We start from the raw sequence: 26,282 nt of genomic DNA, 5'->3' as shown, positions 1-26,282 counted from the left end.
CTGATTCAGGATTTTAGGACTCATTCCTGCAAAAAATTAAGAAATTAAACTCGGTTTTTGCCATTATTGCATTAATGGTGAAAAAACACCATTCAGTTACCATCATTTGTGGCGGTAGGTGCAGGTTTTGAGTCTGATAACAGTATGAAATGTGTGTGTATCAGAGGAGGTTCTGCTGTCGTACGCGGCTCACTGGTGGTCGATGGACGGAGCTCGGTTAGCGTATCTCACCATCAACAACACGGCCACTCCTGTGATGGAGATTCCCCGATTCTTAGGGGGGCTCTACCCCTCCAACATGCTCTTCCCCTACCCAAAGGTATATATGCAAAACTTGAGACATTGCTGCTGGGGTGCTGGAGTTTATCTGATAAATATCTGATATTGTATTTTTGTTGTTGTGTATCCAGGCTGGATCCAGCATCCCGTCCGTCGGCCTGTTCGTGGTGAATCTGTACGGCCCGGCTCACACTCTGGAGATGATTCCTCCAGACGCCCTCAGAGCCAGGTACTACAGCGTCATAAACTTTAAAGGTCACCTATTATGCAAAATCCACTTGTTCATGTCTCTTCTACATCAACATGTTTCCCCTCTGTGTAAAAAGACTCTGAAAGTTTCAGGAACAAAGACCCTCTCTCTTTTTGTCCTGATCCATTTATATAAAAACCTGTCTGAAAAAGAGCTGATCAGATTTTGGCCACTTTATGATGTGACATCATACCCCCCCCCCCCCCTCTTATCACCTGAATCTCCTCCTAGAGCACCATTGTGTTCTTTGTAACCAAATCTCTCTCAGAGGGGCGTGGGGAGGGGCTCCTTATTTTCATCTAAAGTAACAGACAGAGAATCAGCACTTCGGAAACAGGGCTGAAACAGAGGGGATTATGGGTAATGCTGCAATGATCTGTTTGGTGTTTCAGCCAATCAGAGACAGGTTCTGTATATATCTGAGAACTGTGATATATTGATGAAAAACAGTATAATAGGAGACCTTTAAAATAAACCTTAAAGGGAACTTTTTGTACCGTTAACTATCACTATACTGAGTCTTAGTTTTATGGTTGTTGTCACCCTTAAACGGACCCTATTCATATTTCCATGTTGTTTCCTCTCCTGTAGTTCTATAGGTTTTAGTGCATGTAAATGGTCTGCAAAGCGTAAAACCCCTGTGTTCCCTCCAGAGGGAGTTTTTCTCCAACACACCTTTTGTGTACTTCTGGAGCATAATGACATTATATTACATTGCATTTAGCTGACGCTTTTATCCAGAGCGACTTACAATAAGTGCATTCGACCAAGAAGATACAAACTTGAAGAAAACAGAATCATATAAGTACATCAGGTTTCATAGAGCCAAAACATTTCTTTAGATAAGCCAGTCCTTTGTTAGTATATAAGTGCTTTGTTAGTATATAAGTGCTTTGTTAGTAATTCTATCGCTCGAAGTGGAGTCGAAAGAGATGAGTCTTCAGTCTGCGCCGGAAGATGTGTAAGCTTTCTGCTGTCCTGATGTCAATGGGGAGCTCATTCCACCATTTTGGAGCCAGGATAGCAAACCCACGTGTTTTTGCTGATGGGAACTTGGGTCCCCCTCGCAGTGTGGATGCAGCGAGCCGTTTGGCTGATGCAGAGCAGAGTGCACGTGCTTGGGTGTATGGTTTAACCATGTCCTGGATGTAGGAAGGGCCAGATCCATTCACAGCATGGTACGCAAGTACCATTGTCTTGAAGTGGATTCTAGCAGTTACTGGAAGCAAGTGAAGTGAGCGGAGGAGCGGCGTGGTGTGGGAAAATGTTGGAAGGTTGAAGACCAGACGAGCCGCTGCATTCTGGATGAGCTGCAGAGGTCGGATGGCACATGCAGGTAGACCAGCCAGGAGGGAGTTGCAGTAGTCTAGGCGTGAGATGACGAGAGCCTGGACCAGAAGTTGCGTCGCTTTCTGGGTCAGGAGGGGACGTATCCTCCTGATGTTGTAAAGAGTGTATCTGCAGCAGCGGGTTGTAGCAGCGATGTTTGCAGTGAAGGACAGGTTGTTATCTAGGGTCACACCCAGATTCCTTGCAGTCTGAGTCGGGGAAACAATAGAGGTGCCGATGTTGATTGTTAGGTCAAGAGTGGGACAATCTTTTCCTGGAAGGAAAAGCAGTTCAGTCTTGTCAAGGTTGAGCTTGAGGTGGCGAGCAGACATCCACCGAGAGATGTCTGCTAGACAAGCAGAGATGCGTCCGACGACCTGGGTCTCTGAGCGGGGAAAGGACAGAATGAATTGGGTGTCGTCAGCGTAGCAGTGGTATGAAAAACCATGCGGGCTAATGACTGATCCGAGCGAGTTTGTGTACAAGGAGAAGAGGAGGGGACCAAGGACAGAGCCCTGAGGGATCCCTGTAGTTAATTGACAAGGGTCGGACTCAGACCCTCTCCAAGTTACCCTGTAGGTGCGGTCTTTGAGGTATGAGATGAGGAGGGAAAGTGCAGAGCCTGAAACTCCAAGTTCTTCGAGAGTGCGAAGGAGGATCTGATGGTTCACTGTGTCGAATGCAGCAGACAGGTCCAGAAGGATGATGACAGAGGAGAGGGAGGCTGCTTTAGCCGTGTGCAGTTCCTCAGAGACAGCAAGGAGAGCAGTTTCTGTGGAGTGACCTGCCTTGAAACCAGACGGGTGCGGATCCAGAAGGTTGTTCTGATGGAGATAACAGGAGAGTTGTTTAAAGACAGCGCGTTCAAGTGTTTTAGACAGGAACAGGAGGAGAGAGACAGGCCTGTAGTTTATAACATCAGACGGGTTGAGAGTGGGTTTCTTTAGGAGAGGGTTTACTCTGGCCTCCTTGAGACTGTTTGGATAGTGACCAGAAGTTAGAGAAGTGTTGATGAGATGGGTGAGAAACGGTAGAATATCAGGAGCGATAGTCTGAAGGAGGTTTGAGGGGATAGGGTCCAGAGGACAGGTGGTAGGACGGGCAGAGGTAATGAGGGTAAGAACTTCACTTGGAGAGAGAGGGGGAAAGGAGGTTAGTGTGTGGGTGAAGGGTGGGTCAGGTGACCCAGCGGTGAGTAAAGGTGAGTCAGGTGACCCAGCGGTGAGTAAAGGTGAGTCAGGTGACCCAGCGGTGAGTAAAGGTGAGTCAGAAAAAGAAGAGCAAATATCATCAACCTTTTTTTCAAAGTAGTTAACAAAGTCACTTGACAGAAGGGAGGAGGGGGAAGGGGCTTTGGGGGGTTCTAAGAGGGTGGAGAAGATGGAAAATAGTTTTTGGGATTGGAATATGAAGAATGGATCTTATCTTGAAAGAAAGTGCTTTTTTCCTGAGAGATGGAAGCAGAGAAAGAGGAGAGGAGAGCCTGATAGGTTAGGAGGTCGTCACGGTGCTTGGATTTCCACCGTTTCTGCTCAGCTGCCTGAAGGATGGTTCTATTAGCACGCAGTGCGTCATTTAGCCAGGGAGCAGGAGGGGACTGACGAGCCCACCGAGATGTGAGAGGACAGAGAGAGTCCAGAGAGGAAGAAAGAGTCGAGAGGAGAGTTTCTGCAGCAGAGTTTGGAGGCAGGAGTTGGAACGAGTCAGAGGAAGGGAGGGCTGAGAGCACGGATGAGGCAAAGGTAGAGGGGGAGAGGGAACGAAGGTTACGGCGGACAGGTGCAGGATGAGAAGAGATTAGTTTGTTATGTTTGGAAAGGGGTATAGAGCGAATGAAATGAAGAAGTGATCCGAGGTGTGAAGTGGGTTTACAGAGAGGTTAGAAGTAGTGCAGTTCCTTGAGAATATGAGATCAAGGACATTGCCAGCTTTATGAGTTGGTGGGGACGGAGACAGTGAGAAAGCAAAGGTGGATAAAAGAGATGTTAGTTCAGATATCTTCCCTGTCTGGAGGTTGAAGTCTCCGAGAAGTACAGCGGGAGGGCCAGTTTCAGGGATGTGTGAGAGGAGATGATCTAATTCCTCCAAGAAGTCCCCCAAGGCGCCTGGTGGACGGTAGAGAACAACAATGGTTAATTGTATAGGATGGGTTACTGTGACGGCATGGAATTCAAAGGTGGAAGGAGTGAAGCTTGAAGAGGGAAAAGCTCAATTTGGGAGAGAGCAGGAGACCAGACATCACTATGGAACTCTTGCACTCCTATTGGCTAGCGCTCCGACACATTGTACGTAATAGGCGAAGGGGCGGGACTCCTCTAAGCGGTTGACCAATCACAACAGAGCTGGCCAGCTAACAGACATTTTGCAGCTTTCTCTCTGTGATTAAAGCACACACTGAGGAGTTTGTTGCTTTAATCAACAACTTTTACCATCGACCCTGAAGCACATAGAAGACTTCACCCCCCTCCTCTGCACCTCTTTCCGATCTCTCTAACATCTCTCTGACTTTCTGCCTCCCCTCCTCAGAGACAGCTACATCTCCATGGTGACGTGGATCAGCAGCACCCGCCTCGCCGTGCGCTTCCTGAACCGCGTCCAGAACCAGTCGGTGCTGTGTGTGTGTGAGGCCACCACCGGAGCCTGCTCAGAGGTCAGGGACACACACTTCAATGGAAGATTCTGTTCCTGATTTAACGCTGGATTGATTTCCTTTAGCTCTCTGGATTCATATTTAAGATGATCAGCTCCATGAGCAGAATCCTCAGGGATGTTCTGCAGGGTTTATCGCTCTCTCACTCTCTGTAAATCCTCAGGTACACATAGCCGATGTAATATTTGTATAGCTTTAATTATTCATATGCATGATCATGGATGGATTACTGAACAGGCATACAAAGTGCAAAAGGCAAAATGTCCCTTACAAAGATATGGACCAACCAGGAAGACTACAAAGAGTCTCAACAGACTAAAAATAGCTACCAAAAGGCAAACAAATGTCTACAATATATGGCAATAAAACGCCTAAAAAAGACACAAAATGCCTTAAAAAAACGAAAGTGGCTCCAAAGAGATACAAACTGATCACAAATACACGCAAAATGACTTCTAAGACTACAAAGAGATAAAAAAGAGGAATAACATCTATGAATCAGTCATTAACGTCTGTGTTTGTGCTCCCATGTAGAGTTACATTGTCTCATAAACCGCTCAAATACATAATCATATTAATTTAGACACTGCTTCTTAATTATCTTCTGTTCGGTTAATGCTGCGACTAACACACTGCTCTATAATCTGTGATTCCTACTTTAATAGAAGCACAAAATGGCCATGGACCTAATGCAGAACCAGCGACAGGTGTGTGTAATTGTTTGTTTGTAACTAACTATGTATTTTGTGTATTATTATTTATTATTATTAAGTGCTTTTCTTGTTTTTCACTCAGTAATTCAATTTTTTACTTCATTTTCGACTCAGTACTTTCTTTATTTACTTAGGTATTTTATTATTTGGATGCAATTTCTTCTTTAATTTTGACTGTACTTTACTATTAAGACTCAGTATTTTTTCTTTATTTCTTAATCGGGTCTGTTCTTTATTTTTGACGACATTTATTTTTTATTTTCTCAAGTATTTTCTTTATTTTTCATTCAGTTCTTGTCATTCTTTTTGTATCAGGTCTTTTATTATCTTTATCTCCTTCCCCCTGCAGGACGTACCGTTGTTTTCTTCAGACGCCTCGCTGTTTTACTCCATCCTCCCAGCGAAGCAGGGCGCTCGGGGCGAGTTCCTCCACGTCGCCGCTCTCTCAGCGCAGGTCAGTTTTCAGGTCCGTTAACTTTCACTTCCTCGGGTCAGACTTCAATAACTTCTGACTCGTTAACATTCAGCGAGGTCTCGTTACACCGTGGGATCCCAGATAAAAGCAGCCTCACTCTCCTCTCTGATGTTCAAGCTGTTTGTTTGCCTTGGCTTTCCTCCATCACTCCTAAAGCACCTTATCTGAGGAGTAAATGCACTCATTAAGACCTTAATGGCCGAGCTACACGGTTCAATTCACATTAACTTGATCTAATCCTCCCCAGTGGAGCTATTTAAGATGTTAATGGTTTTTATTTTATAGAGAAACATATTCAACACAGGCTTTAATGACACTGGGTTCATTTTTCATGTTATTATCCATTAAAAAACATTATTAAAAAACATATTTATTAATTTACTTTCTATTTGATTTCCCCACTTTTTTTATTGCATTTATTTTTATTTAAAGAAATGTTTTTATTCATTTTTAAACGTTTGAATTTATTTGTGTATCATTTATTATTTTACCCACTACTACAATTAATTTTAAATGGATGTAGTAGGTAAAATAAATATATATTTGTATTTAATTAGCTTTTTATTTATATTATTTAACCTTTGTTTTAATTCCAATTTGTATACACTTTAATGTTTTCATTTTTTATTTATTTTTGCATTTATTTTATATTTATTATGAATAATTTATAAATTGATTATTATTTATTTATCATTACATTTCATGTAAGCATCTTTGAGCGTTAGGAAAAGCGCTATAAATCCCATGTATTATTATGTATTTATTTGTGTATTATGATGTTTATTTGTTCATTTTTTTCAGTTAATTTCCCCCCCCTTGTTGTCTCTGTCTCTCAGGCGGCCGTCCCCTCCGTCCCGCCTCGTTTCCTGACGTCCGGCAGCTGGGACGTCTCTTCGCTCTGCGCTCTGGATGAGGAGGCCGGGAAACTGTGAGTGTGGACACAAGTTTATTAAAGGTCCCCTATTATACTGTTTTTCATCAATATATCACAGGTCTCAGATATATACAGAGCCTGTCTCTGATTGGCTGAAACACCAAACAGATAATTGCAGCATTACCCATAATCCCCTCTGTTTCAGCCCTGTTTAAAAAGGGCTGATTCTCTGTCTGTCACGTAACGTCCACCCGGTTCCGTTGCGTGCTTCAATGGAGACGCTTCCCATTCACTTTGAATGGGGTGACGTCACGCTTTCAAGCGTCGACGGAAGCGCCAGCCAATCAAATCATATGCCAGGACAAGCACTAGCCAATCAAACCGTGTGCTTGTGTGTCCGGGGCGGGAGATTAATGTGATTGGTTGTTGGCCGCACGCCAGACACGCCCACCGGCAAGCTTCAACGCGACGGAGCCGTGTGGACGTACTGTTACCTTAGATGAAAATAAGGAGCCCCTCCCCACGCCCCTCTGAGAGAGATTTGGTTAAAAAGAACTCAATGGTGCTCTAGGAGGAGATTCAGGTGATAAGGTGGGGGGGGGGGTTACCTTGGTTGCTGATTGGCTAGTGGCTACACAAGACAAAACATCGTTATGACATCATAAAGTGGCCAAAATCTGATCAGCTCATTTTCAGACAGGTTTTTATAGAAATGGATCAGGACAAAAAGAGAGAGAATCTTTGTTCCTGAAACTTTCAGAGTCTCTTTCCACAGAGGGGACACATGTTGATGAAGAAGAGACATGAAGAAGAGGGGACACATGTTGATGAAGAAGAGACATGAAGAAGAGGGGACACATGTTGATGAAGAAGAGACATGAAGAAGAGGGGACACATGTTGATGAAGAAGAGACATGAAGAAGAGGGGACACATGTTGATGAAGAAGAGACATGAAGAAGAGGGGACACATGTTGATGTAGAAGAGACATGAAGAAGAGGGGACACATGTTGATGAAGAAGAGACATGAAGAAGAGGGGACACATGTTGATGAAGAAGAGACATGAAGAAGAGGGGACACATGTTGATGAAGAAGAGACATGAAGAAGAGGGGACACATGTTGATGAAGAAGAGACATGAAGAAGAGGGGACACATGTTGATGAAGAAGAGACATGAAGAAGAGGGGACACATGTTGATGTAGAAGAGACATGAAGAAGAGGGGACACATGTTGATGTAGAAGAGACATGAAGAAGAGGGGACACATGTTGATGAAGAAGAGACATGAAGAAGAGGGGACACATGTTGATGAAGAAGAGACATGAAGAAGAGGGGACACATGTTGATGAAGAAGAGACATGAAGAAGAGGGGACACATGTTGATGTAGAAGAGACATGAAGAAGAGGGGACACATGTTGATGTAGAAGAGACATGAAGAAGAGGGGACACATGTTGATGTAGAAGAGACATGAAGAAGAGGGGACACATGTTGATGTAGAAGAGACATGAAGAAGAGGGGACACATGTTGATGTAGAAGAGACATGAAGAAGAGGGGACACATGTTGATGTAGAAGAGACATGAAGAAGAGGGGACACATGTTGATGTAGAAGAGACATGAAGAAGTGGATTTAGCATGATAGGTGACCTTTAACATCCAGCGACTCCAACAGATAGATAATCCTCTCTGTGATTATTTTATCTTTTTCTTCAGATATTTCCTGAGTGCAGAGGAGTCCAGACAGAGCCGACACCTCTACAGGTAAACAGTGCCCGACTGCCTCCAGACACAGAACTATAAACACTCACAGTATTGACTTTATCTCCAAGACAGAATAATGTTATCAATGTTTATGTCGCTGCACAGCGAAATTAAATAGTTCATTCAACAATCCTGAAGGTGCATTCAGACATAATCAGTCAGTAATACAAGTCAAGAAGAAGAAGTATTCATCACGTGATTGCATTTCAAAATATACAAAATAGCAAATAATAAATAATCATACCTTACAAAAAGAAGAGACATTGAGTATTTCAGAGGAGGGTCTGTGATCCTGTCTGAGATTCAAAGTCCTTCAGAGACTCCTCACAGAACGATCTAAAGACTTCACTGTCGAGAAGTATTGAACCTCATTTGTTTCCTAAAAGTCAATCGGCTTGTCTCAGATCACTTTACCCAGAAGTCTCTGCAGTTATTGACTCTCTCCTGAAAGAAAATCAAACTACAGACTGTCCTTCTCTGCTAACGGCCTTTAAGCTTTTCCCCTTATCAACTATACAAAGTTCAGCTTCTCTCTCTCATATAAAGTTCAGTTTAGGGGTAGTTGTCAGGGACCATGTACATGAATCTCAAAGAGATAAGAGATTATAGCAGGTCAACACAAAATAACAACATTAACACATGTGAAATCCAGTGACGCCCCAAGACACTCTGGGGACCCCAAGCCCCCCCCCCGGAGTGGAGCAGCGCAACTGAAATGATGAGCTTTGACGGCGCGCTATGCATGGGGACCCCTTGAGGGGGTTACCCGACATGTCGTTGCAGTAAATTAAAGGGTGTTTCATGTTGTCGTTGCTGTGGACCTTCTTAATCTACCTTCTTTGGGGGCCCCCTTCTGGTCCGGGGCCCCAAGCAGTTGCCTGCCTCGCCTGTTCGCAAGGTGCGCCCCTGGTGATATCACAACATATTTCATACGTGTGCCCAAACTAAAACACTTCACATAACATTTACATTTCTATCTTCAAAATGTAAAAGACTAGATATACTAACTCATTTAAATAAAATAATGAAAACGATACAAATCGCAGAAAGCTAAACTGATGTGTGATCGATTGGTTTTCAATTTGTTATTGCTCTGTTTGAGAAAGGGGACTAATGCAGATCCTCTTTCAGGGACTCTACACTCCCCCCTAGTGGTGGACCTGTAGTTCTGCATGTGGTTTCAAAGCAACTCTTTGAACTCTCATATTAAGTTTGAGTTCTCTCTTCTGTTATATAAAGTTTATTTTCTTTTATCTCTAATAAAAGGTTGCTTGTCTCTTATCTCTTAATATTTATATAAAGTAAAAATTGTACCTCTTACGAAGTTACGTTTTTATCAGTTATATTTTTATTTTCTCTTATGTCTTATATAGAGGTAATGTTCTCTCCTGTGATGTAATAACGTGTTCTGGTCTCTCTGTCAGTGTGGATGTGGACGGAGAGTTTGAGCGCCGCTGTCTCTCCTGTAATCTCATCGATGGATGTCGCTTCTTCTCCGCTGAGTTCAGCCCCAACCAGACACACTTCACCCTGTACTGCCGAGGTAACACACACACACGCACGCACGCACGCACGCACACACACACACACACACACACACACACACACACACACAGTATATTTTTGAAGCTGATTAAGTGAAACTGATTAAATTGAATAATGTTTGTTTTTTCCAAACTTCCCCAGGACCAGGAATCCCTAAAGTGACACTTCACAGCACAACGGACCCCTACAGTGAGTGTTATACCTACATAACTACACACACACACACACACACACACACACACACACACACACACACACACACACACACACACACACACACACACACACACACACAGTTGCCTGCAGAGGACATACCATGTGAACACTGCCCTCTGTCTGCGGCTTAGAAAAGTATGTTATTGTTATTTTATGAATCACTTATTTAAGTTGTATTATTTTATTCTATTTTATAATTAAATATGTTTTTATTAATAACTGTATTCATTATTTTAAAGGTGTATCATTGTATCCATTTATTTTATGTAATTTAATTGATATTTAATTGTATTATATCTAAGTTGTAGAGTTAGTAGCGTTCTTTTTTTACAGTTTTTTTTGTAAACATTTAATTCTATTAAAGTTGTATAACTTTATTGAATTTGTTTGTTATTATATTTATGTAGTTGTTATTGTTAATGAATGTGTTGTGTGGTGCAGGGTTCGTGGTGCTGGAGGACAACGGCCCTCTGTCCTCAGCTCTGCAGGACAAGAGGCTCCCTGAGACTCTGTTCAGGACCCTCTCTGCAGAGCACCACGGTACTGAAGACCCTTCATTACACTTAGGATATGAATCCACACAAACACACATCTGTGGATGAAAAGAAATATAAATATCTCTATTTAATGAAACTTATCTAAGAAAATGTGTTTAGTTATAATCAGGACTGGAGTTAGTTTTAGAGATTAAACTCAGTGACAGCGGAAACAAATACGAATATTAAAGAATATGCTTTTAAAAACATTGAAATGCATCAAAATCAATGAGCTTGTGTTCTTTTGTTCTTTTCTGGAAAACACTAACATGCAAAGAGTCAACACTCAAAAAGAAACAAAAGATTTGGTTGCTATAATCATAGAAAAAACGCAGAAATTATTGCTGTGTATAATGTGTCAACAAACTGCCAAAGAATTATATAATATTACAAATATTTTGGATATTTTAAATGTTCTTCAAATGTTTTGAAGTCTCTCATTTGGTCAGGAGTCGTCTCATGAGCATCTTCCTGTTTCTCCCTCAGACCTGCACCTGAAGCTCTCTCTTCCTCAGGGCTACGAGGCCAACCTGCACCCCCTCCTCCTCATGGTGTAAGTGTTTCCTGTCAAGTGACCTCTGACCTTGAGCAAGGCACCTAACCTCGAAACTGCTCCCTTGGCGCCAGATAACTGGCAGCCTCTCTGCTCTGTGTGTAGTTGTGTGTGCATGTATATCCTGTGTGTGTGCATGTATATCCTGTGTGTGTGCATGTATATCCTGTGTGTGTGCATGTATATCCTGTGTGTGTGCATGTATATCCTGTGTGTGTGCATGTATATCCTGTGTGTGCATGTATATCCTGTGTGTGTGCATGTATATCCTGTGTGTGTGCATGTATATCCTGTGTGTGTGCATGTATATCCTGTGTGTGCATGTATATCCTGTGTGTGTGCATGTATATCCTGTGTGTGTGCATGTATATCCTGTGTGTGTGCATGTATATCCTGTGTGTGTGCATGTATATCCTGTGTGTGTGCATGTATATCCTGTGTGTGTGCATGTATATCCTGTGTGTGTGCATGTATATCCTGTGTGTGTGTGTGCATGTATATCCTGTGTGTGCATGTATATCCTGTGTGTGTGCATGTATATCCTGTGTGTGCATGTATATCCTGTGTGTGCATGTATATCCTGTGTGTGTACATGTATATCCTGTGTGTGTGCATGTATATCCTGTGTGTGCATGTATATCCTGTGTGTGTACATGTATATCCTGTGTGTGTGTGTGCATGTATATCCTGTGTGTGTGCATGTATATCCTGTGTGTGTACATGTATATCCTGTGTGTGTGTGTGCATGTATATCCTGTGTGTGCATGTATATCCTGTGTGTGTACATGTATATCCTGTGTGTGCATGTATATCCTGTGTGTGTGCATGTATATCCTGTGTGTGTGTGTGCATGTATATCCTGTGTGTGCATGTATATCCTGTGTGTGTACATGTATATCCTGTGTGTGTGTGTGCATGTATATCCTGTGTGTGCATGTATATCCTGTGTGTGTACATGTATATCCTGTGTGTGCATGTATATCCTGTGTGTGTGCATGTATATCCTGTGTGTGTGCATGTATATCCTGTGTGTGCCTGTATATCCTGTGTGTGTACATGTATATCCTGTGTGTGTGCATGTATATCCTGTGTGTGTGTGTGCATGTATATCCTGTGTGTGTGTGTATATCCTGTGTGTGTGTGTGTGTGTGTGTGTGTGTGTGTGTGTGTGTGTGTGTGTGTGTGTGTGTGTGTGTGTGTGTGTGTATCCCCTGTGTGTGTAAAATCCCAACAGAGTGGAGAAAGACAGGGATTAATAAAGTCTTCTTCTTCTTCTTCTTCTTCCTCCTCTTCTTCTTCCTCCTCTTCTTCAGGGATGGTGAGCCGGGTCAGGTGGTGACGGAGGAGTTCTCTCTGGAGTGGCCCCAGGTCCTCTCCGGGTCTCACGGTGTGGCCCTCGCCTGGGTGGGGGGCCGCAGTGGGGGGGGCCGCAGTGGGGGGGGCCGCGGACAGAAGAGCCTCAACATGGATCCTCGAAAGCTGGGGTCCATCAGAGTGAAGGATTACCTCTCAGTGGTCGAGTCAGTGACTTTATTGATTCATGACCTCTCTCCCTAAAGTCATCCGCTATGCAGTCTCTGTGTGTGTGATGTGTGTGTGATGTGTGTGATGTGTGTGTGATGTGTGTGTGATGTGTGTGATGTGTGTGTTGATGTGTGTGTGATGTGTGTGATGTGTGTGTGATGTGTGTGTGATGTGTGTGATGTGTGTGTGATGTGGTGTGGTGATGTGGTGTGTGATGTCTGTGTGATGTGTGATGTGTGTTGTGATGTGTGTGTGATGTGTGTGTGGATGTGTGTGTGATGTGTGTGTGATGTGGTGTGTGTGTGTGTGTGATGTGTGTGTGATGTGTGTGTGTGTGTGTGATGTGTGTGTGATGTGTGTGTGATGTGTGTGTGTGTGTGTGTGTGTGATGTGTGTGTGATGTGTGTGTGATGTGTGTGTGATGTGTGTGATGTGTGTGTGTCTTCATTTGAACTTTTGTTCTTTCTTGTGAAGCACTTTGTGAATTCTATTTCTGTGAAAGGTGCTATACTAAATAAACGTATTATTAGTATTTATTTATCAGGGACAGTGCACATTGATCAACATCTCTGTAAATGTGTTAAGAGGCTATTTTTCATCTGTAGTCCCGACAGATTGTGAAAGTCACCCTAAAACTAATTCTTTTGAAGCAAGTAAATACAATCAAATAAAATCACGCAACAAACATTACTGGAACACTTAAAGGGGACCTATCATGCAAAGTGCACTTTTGTACGTCTTTTCTACATGAATATGTGTCCCCGGTGTTCCAGGGAACTCACCAAGTGTCAGAAAACACAACCCTCTCTATTTTCCTCCATACCCAAATCTCTAAAAAAGGGGCTGCAACGGATCTGATAAAAACTGATCCAGATTTGAACACCGTCCTGACGTCAGGACGGTGGCGCTACGGCTATTGGGCCAACTCCACCAATCAGGAGGAGACAGCCACGGCCATTGCCGTTCGAAAGTGCTGGAGACGCTGTAGTACATATGCCAGGCCTGTAGGTGGTGCTGTTCTCACTGAATCAGCCCTTGCAAAAACAGTGCAAAATGAGGCATGGCTAAAATGCATGATCTGTTTGGTATTTTGAAAAAAAAAAAGTATAAATATGCCTTATATAGGTATGGTCCTACACTATATTATTCAAATATAGCATGATAGGTCCACTTTAATACAAAATAAAAAAAAGAACAATAAAACAAAACAAATAAAATGAAACCAACCTAAAAGAACATGTGATGTAACAACATTAATCTGAATGACTCAGGATGGTTACACTTATTTATTTCATGATGTTTCCACAGGTTGCTGATGAAGCTGCCGTACATCGATGATCGCCGGATGGTTCTCTACGGAAAGGTGACAACATTGAACCATTTCAATATTCAAAGAGAGGCTCTATAGGCTTCTGTTGTGTGGTCTATCGGTTGTAGTGCATGTAAATGGTCTGCAAAGGCTCAAATCCCTGTGTTCCTCCAGAGGGAGTTTCTCTCCAACACACTCACCCTATAAGATGAGATGAGATGAGAGGTACTTTATTGATCCCAATATAGGAAATGTTTGCGTTGTAGCAGCATAAAAAACAACAAAACAAAACAAGGCATAGAAAAGAGTAGAAATAAACAATACTACAATTTAAACATCTCAAAGCAGAATTAAAGCTGCATTAAAAAGTAGAAAATATACAGTAGGCCGTGAAGATAAGAAATCTATAAACTCTGACAATAAAACACGACTGAAAGGCTTTAGACACGATATACAGCAGGATATTATTTACATTAAGAGTGTAGGGCAGGGGTCGGCAACCTTTTTGATATGAAGTGCCATTACAAAAAATGTTTGTTATCCGCGTGCCGACATCGTGAACTGTCAACAGGAGGGTGGGGGGAGCCTCGCTGCGGGGAAGCAGTGTGTGGACCTGTCAGCACAACTTACATGATGCAGAATTTAACAAACACATTTAAATAATTGGTTTAAACGGCATAATAATAAGGACGATCGTCCGTTCTGTGATTCTCCAGAACACACATGTTATGATATTAGGGTCATGCAGAGTGAGATGAGATCGCTGTCCCTTTAAAGGGCCCATGTCATGGCCATTTCCACTGATCATAATTACATTGTTGAGGTATACTAAAATAGATTTATACTGTGCAATTTTCCAAACTCACATTGGTTTCTCATACAGCATCTCTGTCAAGTATGTGTATTCAGCAGTATTCACTTTCTCCACTAAACGACTCGTTGGAGCTCTTGCCCCCCCCCTCCCTGTGAGCCTAGTGTGCTCCGATTGGTCAGCTCGGCCACTCTGTTCTGATTAGTCAACCACCAGAGAGGCTCCGCCCATGTCTAACAGTGCTTTTTCTAGCTGCTCTCAGCTGAACATCAGTCTTATCATGGCGTCGGTACAGCCGTATATTTTATATACATATATATTTTTAACTGTTGTTATAGAAGAGTGTGACGGCCCCAGGGCCTTTGTCTTACGATGGGGTGGAGCTGAAGAGGCTAATCAGCGCGATCACGGACACCTGGCCGGAGCCGAGGTGCTTGCCAGCTGCCCGGAGTCAAACGGCAGCCCCTCTCTCTCTCCAAAGCAGCTCAGCGATCCTCTCCCCTCGACCACCTATCTCTGCATTTACCACAATAAATGTGCCGTGGTTTTGTAAACTCGTGTATGTCTCCTTGTCTTTCCGTTGTGGCCTACGAGCCGGTCATAACAAAGAGTAAGTTATTTTTACCCGTTATAAACTACTACTGTTTGATGAGAAATCAAATCATGGTTTGCTATATATGAATGATGTTATAGGAGCAAATAATTCAGGGAAGAAAGGATAGGCCTACTAAGTATTTCCATTAAACTTTATTTTTAGAAATGTACAAAATGAACGTAAATATACATATATACACGGTATATCGTCAATTACTCCCCGTTGTCGGCATCTTGCTTATAGCAGCCAGGGCTTTTTAGGACGATGCCTCAGTGTGGTCGTCCAGTCATGTATTGTCCGGCAGGATCTACCTGGACGAAATCAAATGCAAATCACAAAATATTAGAGAAACTTGGTTGTTTTAGATTCGTTAGTAGTAGTTGTGGTAGGAGTGTGGATCTATCTAATGAACAGCTTGCCTGCTAATATGCTAACCTAGCTTTGTTTACCTTGGTAGCTAACACGATATGAACGTTAGCTTGGAGGAACGGCAACTATAGTGGAGTGTAATAAAACTACTATGAACAAAAGCTAGTGGTTCATATTAGGCTAGCAATAACGTGTTTATAATTGCAATATTATACGGGTATTCTGCTACGTTCGGTCATACATTGTAACTTGCATGAATACATTGTTTTGCGCTAGCATACAGCTAGCCTCGTTAGCTATACATGCAGTATGTACATGTACTGTCACAATGTACGGTAAATCACCCGGAGTATACTGTATGAGTATTCCTTGTGTGTGACTGCAGACATTCTCCTGCCATGACAAACATGTAAGGCCATCTGCTGACATTGTAGTATATTTAAACGCTAGCAACGTAGCATAACAACACATTTTTTCCGACCAAACTAAGGTCTAGCTCCGTCGGTTAGATCGGTAGCTATAATGTAATTACGTTTCGCGACTGACCGTACGGTAAATCACCAGGAGTATACGGTCTATGACTATTTTGTGTGTGAATGCAGACATTATCCAGCTATGAGGAACATGTATGTAAGGCGATCTGCTAATATTGGAGTTGATATATGGAAACGCTAGCAACTTAGTTAGCCCAGTTAGCACTATGTCAATGACTTAGGAGTCTGGTTTACACATTTAACCAGTCGTGGTAGATACCTTGTTTGATAAATACACAAATAACAATGCAAACTTACAGGTTGTGTACCCGAATCTTCCCCTACTCCAAACGGTCCAAACAAACTATAGCCTCGTTGTTTGTGTAGCTCGGTAGCATACACGCTCGGAACGCCAGCTATAATGTAATTACGTTTCGCGACTGACCGTACGGTAAATCACCTGGAGTATACTGTCTATGAGTATTTCGTGTGTGAATGCAGACATTCTACATACATGTATGTAAGGCCATCTGCTAATATTAGAGTTGATATGGAAACGCTAGCAACTTAGTTAGCACAGTTAGCACTGGCTTAGCAGTCCGAAACATGTTTACACATTTAAACAGTCGTGGTAGATACCTTGTTTGATAAATACACAAATAACAATGCAAACTTACAGGTTGTGTACCCGAATCTTCCCCTTCTCCAAACGGTCCAAACAAGCTGTGCATATCCGGCCTCAAACTGGGCAATGTTTTGGAAGCTTTCGTCTGTGAAATGCCGGTTCTTCGAACCTCTGAAGGAACAGTGTTAAAAAGAAATTTCAACCACTGACTTCGTCGTGGTTCTTCCGTCGGTAGGACAAACAGCTCAGATTTCTCCTCACATTTCAGGAAACAGGTCCTTGGCATTTGCATGACTGGATCGATTGTGAACTGAACCAGAGCTTCCAACAGTAAATGTTAGGCTGGCAGAGGGTGCGGCCAGCGCCGCTGGGTGTGGCCATAGCTCTTCGGGATTGGTCCATTTCGTTCCGGGACCGCATGACATCATGCCGTACCCGGAACTAAATGGAAGACTCAAATGGGCAGTGACGTATCTCCAACGAGGCGTTTTGGGGAGGTATTTTCTGTGTTAGAGTTTTACTCGCTACAGGGTGTACTTTGAGGGTTTTGACTCTGCACACCGTTTACATGCATAAAAACCTTCATAACACACAAGGGGACGGGTAATAACCGGAAAAGCATGACATGGGAGCTTTAAGAGAGAGAGAGAGGGGTGTGGCGTGCGCATGTGTGTGTTGGATGGTAGAGCGACAGTGAGGGAGCGTGTGTATGTTTCTGGAAGTGAAACGAGGCAGCAGAAAAACAGAGATGTATTTTGTGAAACAGAAGAACAACTGTAGGGAATGGAATATTACATTATAAATACATGTAACATGTACAGTGCTGCTGGATGGTCCTCTATGGAAAAGTGACAGCATTTTAAGAATGAAAAGTTTGATATTCCTGAAAGCTTCTGCTTACTGAATTAGTTTGGTGTTTTTATGTCCCTTCTGAATTTCCTCTCAATGTGACACATAAAGGAAACTGTTCAAATATCTCCTTCATGTTGTTCCCCCCAGGCAGCTTTATATCAAGAACATAGGACCCTGGGAATAACCAAACCCCCCTGTTTGTTTCAACACTTTTCTCTCCTCCTGCAGGCGTTTGGTGGATATTTGTCTCTGAAGATGTTGGCGGCGACGGAGAATCTCTTCCAGTGCACAGCCGCCGTCGCTCCCATCACAGACTTCAGGCTCTACAGTGAGTTCAGATCAGAGCGTTAACTCTTTAAACACCAGAGGTGGAAGTAGTGGAGTACAAATACTTCATTACTGTACTTAAGCAGATTTATCTGGTATCAGTACTTTACTCCACTACTTATTTTTCTAACGACTTTTACTTCTTACATTTTGAACACAAATACCTGTACTTTCCACTTCTTACAATTTGAACACATATACCTGTACTTTCTACTTCTTACATGTTGAACCCAAATACCTGTACTTTCTACTTCTCACATTTCCCAAACAGGCTGGTTCCTTTAGTTTGAATGTGTGTTTGGTGGCGTGATCATTATTATTTAGAGTCATTGCGTGCCTATTGATTTGAACACGATCCGTGTATCCATCATTTCCTGGTCTTCTCTAAAGAAGAGGGACCAATGAAAACGTTGTCATGTTGCCGTTGTTCAGCATGGAAACATTCATTAGCTAACAATGACATTATTGTTCTATTAATATAAAGGGAGGTCAGGTACTCTTTAAAACAGCTGCTAGTTATGGGTACTTTTTACTGAAGTACATTTCAAAGCCCTCTTTACTTTTACTTGAGTAAAGAAGTTTAGTCAGTACTTCTACTTTGACTAGAGTATTTTTAAACACGAGTATCTGTACTTCTACTTGAGTAAAGGATGTGTGTACTTCTACTTGAGTAAAGGATGTGTGTACTTCTACTTGAGTAAAGGATGTGTGTACCATCTCTGAAAACACCCAGGAGGTGGAGGTAGTGAGCGAACAGAGACACAGTTCATGTATTCTTCTCCTGCAGGCGCTGCGTTCTCAGAGAGGTTTCTGGGTCTTCCAGCGAAGGAGGAGCACGCGTACTCGGTGAGGCTGAAGGAGTATTAACCGAAACTAATGCAGGATGGAAACCACAACTCAACATTTACATTGTAATGTGCATTATAGTCTGTGTTCCTGTCGCTAATAAAGCACTCATACTGTGCTGGTAAATCTTTCCAGACTGCCTCGTTGCTGGAGGAGGTGAACAAGCTGAAGGACGAGAACTTCCTGATCCTTCACGGGACGGCAGACGGTGAGACTCTGTTCAGGGTTTCCCATGTTGTTCTCACTTAGATGTATTAGTTATAGTTATTTATATGACATGCTTTGTGCGAGGCTGCTACACCTGTTCTTATACTGCTTTGTTTTTTATCCACACCTTGGGACCACTAACCTCCCTAAGATTCAGTATGGAGAGGGGGGGGGGGGTCTCATAATTTAACTGCTGTAACTGTCTGATGTACAGGGACCCTAAGGTTTAGCTGTGACTCACCATTCAGTCTGCAGCTAGACCACCTAACAATCTGAGACCTGGGGCCTCATTTATAAAGGGATATACGCTCAAAAAATGGCGTACGCCAGTTTCTATGCAATGTTTGCGATTTATAAAATACTAACTTGACGGGAAAATGTGCGGTCCTCCACGCAAACTCTAACCCATGCGTACGCACTAAGCACACACACGGGAGAGACGAGAAACTGCGACACCGTTGGCAGAAGGAAGAATGGAGAGAAATATGTGGAAATAATACCATAAATAAAATGTTACCTCATTTATCAAATATGAAGAATTCATTTTCAAACATTGATTAAAGCCAATCTTAAAATGATTAAACAAACGCCTGTTTGAGACTCCTCAGTGCACACAAAAACATAACTTGGAGAAATAAATAAATACGGATATGCTATTTAAAACCACCTCGAATATGTTGTGTTACTGTTATGAAATGTTTTCTCATAAATGATGCGGTAAGCAGGAGGACAGAATTGTCAGGGTTGAGTGAAGCAGGCAGGACCCAAATGCAGATTTCCAAGAATAATCCTTTATTCCAAGGTACAAAGTAGAAACACAGAACACTACCCTGTGACACAGTCAACTACAAACAATGAACGAACAATGACAGACAGAAAAACCAGAACTAAAATACACACAAGACCAATCACACAAACAAGACACAGGTGAGGAGGGAGGAGAAAACACAGGGGCACCAGGTGAACACAATCGGGCAATCAGGCAGGACAGGGGTGAACACTTTTCAAAACAAAACAGGAAACAAAAGACAGAAAAAGACAAGAAAAAACCCAACACAGACAGATCGTAACAGTACCCCCCCCCTCAAGGGACGGATCCCAGACGTCCCAAAAAGTCCCAAAAAGTCCAAAACATTCCAGCAGGGTGGGTGGAGGGGGTCTGGAGGAGGGACGCACAAACAAGACCAACAGGGTGGGTGGAGGGGGTCTGGAGGAGGGACGCACAACCAGGACCAACAGGGTGGGTGGAGGGGGTCTGGAGGAGGGACGCACAACCAGGACCAACAGGGTGGGTGGAGGGGGTCCGGAGGACGGGCCCGGAAGGGGTCCCGGGCGGACGACCCGGGAGCAAGGCAGAGTCCAAAAAGGGGCGAAGGCCACAGCGGGCGAACTCGGGGACCCAGGCATGAGAGCGAAGGCAGTGGTTGGGAGAGTCAGGGGGCCGGGCTCGAGGGCGAAGACCACGGCTGGGGAACTCAAGGGGCCGGGCTCGAGGGCGAAGGCAGCGGCTGGAAGAGTCAGGGGGCCGGGCTCGAGGGCGAAGACCACGGCTGGGGAACTCAGGAGGCCGGGCTCGAGGGCGAAGACCGCGGCACACAGGGGGCCGGGCTCGAGGGCGAACAAGAAGGCGTCTACGGGACAGCTCCGGAGGACGGGCAGGAAGGCGCTGACGGGACAGCTCCGGAGGCCGGGCAGGAAGGTGCCGACGGGACAACTCCGGAGGCCGGGCAGGAAGGCGCCGACGGGACAGCTCCGGAGACCGGGCAGGAAGGCGCCGACGGGACAGCTCCGGAGGCCGGGCAGGAAGGCGCCGACGGGACAGCTCCGGAGGACGGGCAGGAAGGCGCCGACGGGACAGCTCCGGAGGACGGGCAGGAAGGCGCCGACGGGACAGCTCCGGAGGCCGGGCAGGAAGGCGCCGACGGGACAGCTCCGGAGGCCGGGCAGGAAGGCGCCGACGGAACAGCTCCGGAGGCCGGGCAGGACCCAGTATCGGCCGGACAGGAACCGGAGCCGACGGCACAGGCGTAGACGGGATCCTGAACATGACATGGGCTGGTGTCAATGGGACCCCGGATGGAGCAAGGGCTGGTGTCGACTGGACCCCCAACGGAACAGGACACAGAGTTGGCAGAACCCCCGGCGGGACAGGTGTCGGCGGGACCCCCAACGGGACAGGACAAGGGGTTGGCAGGACCCACAGCGGAACAGGTGTCGGCAGGACCACCAACGATACTGGACGTGGAGTTGGCAGGACCCTCGGCAGGAGAGTTGTCGGCGGGACCCCCAACGGGACAGGACATGGAGTTGGCAAGACCCCCGGCAGGAGAGTTGTCGGCGGGACCCCCAACGGGACAGGACAAAGGATTGGCAAGACCCCCGGCAGAAGAGTAGTCGGCGAGATCCCCAACGGAACAGGACATGGAGTTGGCAAGACCCCCGGCAGGAGAGTTGTCTGCGGGACCCCCAACGGGACAGGACATAGGATTGGCAAGACCCCCGGCAGAAGAGTAGTCGGCGGGACCCCCAATGGGACAGGACACGGAGTTGGCAAGACCCCCGGCAGGAGAGTAGTCGGCGGGACCTCCAACAGCACTGGACATAGGGTTGGCAAGACCCCCGGCAGAAGAGTAGTCGGCGAGATCCCCAACGGAACAGGACATAGGGTTGGCAAGACCCCCGGCAGGAGAGTAGTCGGCGGGACCTCCAACAGCACTGGACATAGGGTTGGCAAGACCCCCGGCAGGAGAGTAGTCGGCGGGACCTCCAACAGCACAGGACATAGGGTTGGCAGGACCCCCGGCAGGAGAGTAGTCGGCGGGACCTCCAACATCACAGGACATAGGGTTGGCAGGACCCCCGGCAGAAGAGTAGTCGGCGGGACCTCCAACGGTACAGGACATGGGGTAGGCGTCGGCCGTAGAGCCAACAGGACACGGGGGGCTGGCGTCGGCCGGAGAGCCAACAGGACACGGGGGGCTGGAGTCGGCCGGACCACCGACGGGACACGAGGGGCTGGAGTGGGCCGAACCACTGACAAAACACGGGGTGCTGGAGTCGGCCGGACCACCGACAGGACACGAGGTGCTGGAGTCGGCCGGACCACCGACAGGACACGAGGTGCTGGAGTCGGCCGGACCACCGACAGGAGACGGGGTGCTGGAGTCGGCCGGACCACCGACAGGACACGAGGTGCTGGAGTCGGCCGGACCACCGACAGGAGACGGGGTGCTGGAGTCGGCCGGACCACCGACAGGACACGAGGTGCTGGAGTCGGCCGGACCACCGACAGGACACGGGGTGCTGGAGTCGGCCGGACCACCGACAGGAGACGGGGTGCTGGAGTCGGCCGGACCACCGACGGGACACGAGGGGCTGGAGTGGGCCGAACCACTGACAAAACACGGGGTGCTGGAGTCGGCCGGACCACCGACAAAACACGGGGTGCTGGAGTCGGCCTGACCACCGACAGGACACGAGGTGCTGGAGTCGGCCGGACCACCGACAGGAGACGGGGTGCTGGAGTCAGCCGGACCACCGACAGGACACGAGGTGCTGGAGTCGGCCGGACCACCGACAGGACACGAGGTGCTGGAGTCGGCCGGACCACCGACAGGACACGAGGGGCTGGAGTGGAATCCACAGGTGGACTGGAGGAGGCAGGAAATGCAGCAGAAGACGTCAAAGTCGAGACCCGAGCAGCGAGGCCCGGGAAGCATAGAGCCAAGGACCGCTGGCTTTCCTCAAAGTCTCGCCACGCCTGCTCATGTTCCTGAGAAATGGCGTGCTGGAACGGAACAGAGGGCGGAACCATGGCTGCCGGGGCCAGAACTGGGGCTGGAACCATGGCTGCATGGGCCGGTTCTGGAGCCGGAACCATGGCTGTTGGGGCCAGAACTGGGGCTGGAACCATGGCTGTGTGGGCCGGTTCTGGAGACGGAACCATGGCTGCTGGGGCCTGTACTGGAGCCCAAAGCATGGCTTCTGGGGGTCGGGCTGCTAGCCTGGACTTGCGACTCCTTCTCCTAGGAGCCTTTTGGAGGCTCCGTGGACCTCCAAAAGCCAGACGAGTGCCCGCGAACGGCTCCTGGACAGGAGCAGGAAATGGGGAAGAAGCAGGGGTTGACTTCAGACGGAACACACCGAGATGTATGGTGTTAGGTTGGGAGTTGGGAGGCAGGGGGCTAGCATGCCTGGGGCTAGCAGGCCGGGAATCACACGTCGAGAGGAAATCCAAAATCCAGTCAGGTAAGAACTTAACTAGAGATGGATCCACCGTTGCCACCTGGTGAGCCTCTGCCAGAGCAGCCTCTCTCTGCTGAACACTGGACGCTCCCCTCCACCTACTATAGCAGCAAGCCAAAGAAAAGGTAAAATGTTGTAATTCCACCTCAAATGGATCTGCTGGGCCCATTTCTGGTTCGTTCATTCTGTCAGGGTTGAGTAGCAGGCAGGACCCAAATGCAGATTTCCAAGAATAATCCTTTATTCCAAGGTACAAAGTAGAAACACAGAACACTACCCTGTGACACACAGTCAACTACAAACAATGAACGAACAATGACAGACAGAAAAACCAGAACTAAAATACACACAAGACCAATCACACAAACAAGACACAGGTGAGGAGGGAGGAGAAAACACAGGGGCACCAGGTGAACACAATCGGGCAATCAGGCAGGACAGGGGTGAACACTTTTCAAAACAAAACAGGAAACAAAAGACAGAAAAAGACAAGAAAAAACCCAACACAGACAGATCGTAACAAGAATTACGTCTAAACTGACGCCGTTTTGCATTTCTATAGGTTGTAGATACGAGCATGGTTTTATATACTATCACGTTTAATCGTGTTTTATGCCGTTTGCCAAGACTTGATAAGTCGCTCATAAAACACATGAGGTATGGAAACTAAGAACACCATATGTGGTAAATTGTACAGCTAATATAACACAACACATTAGTTGTATTTCCTTTAACTGGTGGATTATGGATATATAGTTGCTGATCGACAGCTGGAACACAAACCACCAAATACAACAAAATAATTCAGATCCAGTCGTCATGACTACACTCCGGAGGGATTCCCCCATCATTTCGTACAGTTTCTCATCAAGGGGGGGTCTCCTGTCCCCGGGACAAACACACTGCCTGAGGAAGGTTATGTGTATTGTTTTTGTCATTAACTTTTTTCGGACCACTTATTTATTTATTTTGGTAACGATCCGACCTCCATGCTGCTACTCTGGTTCAAACTGCATCCACCAAACAATATGATTTATCTCCACCTCCCCAAAATAACCAAAATCTGACACGGTGTGAGATGTCTTTTTTAGCTGTTCTGTCCTCATTTCCTGCGATCTTCTTCATGCAGTCAGTCAAAATGAATGAATGAATGGGCGTTTCTTTGACTATGTATAGGCAAATATGGGCGTTACGAGTCGATTGTGATTTATAAAGGGAAACAGGCGTAGGGAGTGCCGTACGCACTTCCCTCGCCGGTACGCAATGTTTTGTGAATCGGAAAATGGCGGAAAATGTATGTACCTATTTTTGTGCTTTGTACTACGTAAGCAACCTTCCTACGTCAATCCTACGGCAAGGCGTTATAAATGAGGCCCCAGGGCACTAAAGAAAAACACAGAATAGACTCACGATACAACACCATCATGGTTCTGTCAATGCTGAAATGGGACAGTTTCCTCAAACAAATCCAACGCTGGTGCCCCTTTTTGCTCACAGCTTCACAGTGTGCTTCAGCTGTGAGTCAATACGTGTTTGTAGACATTTGTAAGATGGCAACCTGTCTGATTGTGTGTGTGTGTGTGTGTGTGTGTGTGTACAACAAATCAGTCGTTATTCAATAGTTTTTTCCCTCACACCGACTCTTCTCACGTGAAACATTCACAAAAAGGGAAGAGGAAACATGAGGGAAACAATATGAAGGGGAGAAGTTCCCACACAAATAACCTCCTGAGTACAGTGACTCAATTCTGGAGGTTCCGCCCACTGATTCTAGACCTAGTCAGGTTTTGAACGTTTATATATAAAGAACACAGAATTATTAAATACAAAACACAGAATCTGTGTGATTATACTAAATGATTTTCTAAGAAATATTTAACATTAAACACCACTGCATATTTACAACTGTTACATCTGTGTGTGTGCTCCCGCAGCGAGGGTTCACTTCCAGCACAGCGCGGAGCTCCTGAGCCGGCTGGTGAAGGTGGAGGCGAACTACTCCCTGCAGCTGTACCCGGACGAGGGCCACACCCTGAGGGCCCCGCGCAGCATCCAGCACCTCCAGAGGACGCTGGTGAACTACCTGCACAGCTGCCTGCAGAACAGCTACCTCCTGCAGCCTGAGGAGGAGGAGGAGGAGGAGGAAGATTACTGAGGCGTGAGGAAGGACTATCTCTGGACTGGAGGTCACTTTATGCATCACTTTGGATTAACTCGGGAGCGGGGACCAAACTCATCGCCTCCTGCAGACAGAGAGGGCAGAAGTACACTTCAGGTCAGGTACAAGAGTACCTGACCTCCCTTTATATTAATAGAACAATAATGTCATTGTTAGCTAATGAATGTTTCCATGCTGAACAACGGCAACATGACAACGTTTCCATTGGTCCCTCTTCTTTAGAGAAGACCAGGAAATGATGGATACACGGATCGTGTTCAAATCAATAGGCACGCAATGACTCTAAATAATAATGATCACGCCACCAAACACACATTCAAACTAAAGGAACCAGCCTGTTTGGGAAATGTGAGAAGTAGAAAGTACAGGTATTTGAGTTCAACATGTAAGAAGTAGAAAGTACAGGTATTTGTGTTCAACATGTAAGAAGTAGAAAGTACAGGTATTTGAGTTCAACATGTAAGAAGTAGAAAGTACAGGTATTTGTGTTCAACATGTAAGAAGTAGAAAGTACAGGTATTTGAGTTCAACATGTAAGAAGTAGAAAGTACAGGTATTTGTGTTCAAAATGTAAGAAGTAGAAAGTACAGGTATTTGAGTTCAACATGTAAGAAGTAGAAAGTACAGGTATTTGTGTTCAACATGTAAGAAGTAGAAAGTACAGGTATTTGTGTTCAAAATGTAAGAAGTCAAAGTAAAAAGTGGTCAGAAAAATAAGTAGTGGAGTAAAGTACTGAC

At 45.5% G+C, this 26,282-nt stretch overlaps 1 protein-coding gene across 1 annotated transcript in view; it reads left to right on the top strand.

Annotated features, from left to right (window-relative positions):
* The window catches only part of LOC117487513 (inactive dipeptidyl peptidase 10), a 57,428-nt gene extending 31,672 nt beyond the window's left edge, over positions 1–25,756 (top strand). Inside the window, exons 9-25 of the mRNA XM_034136147.1 lie at positions 165–319; positions 411–508; positions 4,385–4,508; positions 5,174–5,215; positions 5,571–5,675; positions 6,533–6,624; positions 8,285–8,332; positions 9,757–9,875; positions 10,019–10,066; positions 10,535–10,633; positions 11,116–11,182; positions 12,496–12,702; positions 14,015–14,069; positions 17,969–18,068; positions 18,855–18,913; positions 19,049–19,121; positions 25,300–25,756. Coding sequence (XP_033992038.1) covers positions 165–319; positions 411–508; positions 4,385–4,508; positions 5,174–5,215; positions 5,571–5,675; positions 6,533–6,624; positions 8,285–8,332; positions 9,757–9,875; positions 10,019–10,066; positions 10,535–10,633; positions 11,116–11,182; positions 12,496–12,702; positions 14,015–14,069; positions 17,969–18,068; positions 18,855–18,913; positions 19,049–19,121; positions 25,300–25,520 — 1,712 coding nt within the window. The 3' untranslated portion in view covers positions 25,521–25,756. The remainder of the gene's footprint in view (positions 1–164; positions 320–410; positions 509–4,384; positions 4,509–5,173; positions 5,216–5,570; positions 5,676–6,532; positions 6,625–8,284; positions 8,333–9,756; positions 9,876–10,018; positions 10,067–10,534; positions 10,634–11,115; positions 11,183–12,495; positions 12,703–14,014; positions 14,070–17,968; positions 18,069–18,854; positions 18,914–19,048; positions 19,122–25,299) is intronic.
* The last annotated feature ends 526 nt before the right edge of the window (positions 25,757–26,282 follow it).

This window comes from Trematomus bernacchii, unplaced genomic scaffold (genome assembly GCF_902827165.1).
Source record: "Trematomus bernacchii unplaced genomic scaffold, fTreBer1.1, whole genome shotgun sequence".
Classification (NCBI taxonomy): domain Eukaryota; kingdom Metazoa; phylum Chordata; class Actinopteri; order Perciformes; family Nototheniidae; genus Trematomus; species Trematomus bernacchii.
Note: the sequence above shows the minus strand (reverse complement) of the source record. Positions and strands in the feature narration are given on the sequence as shown.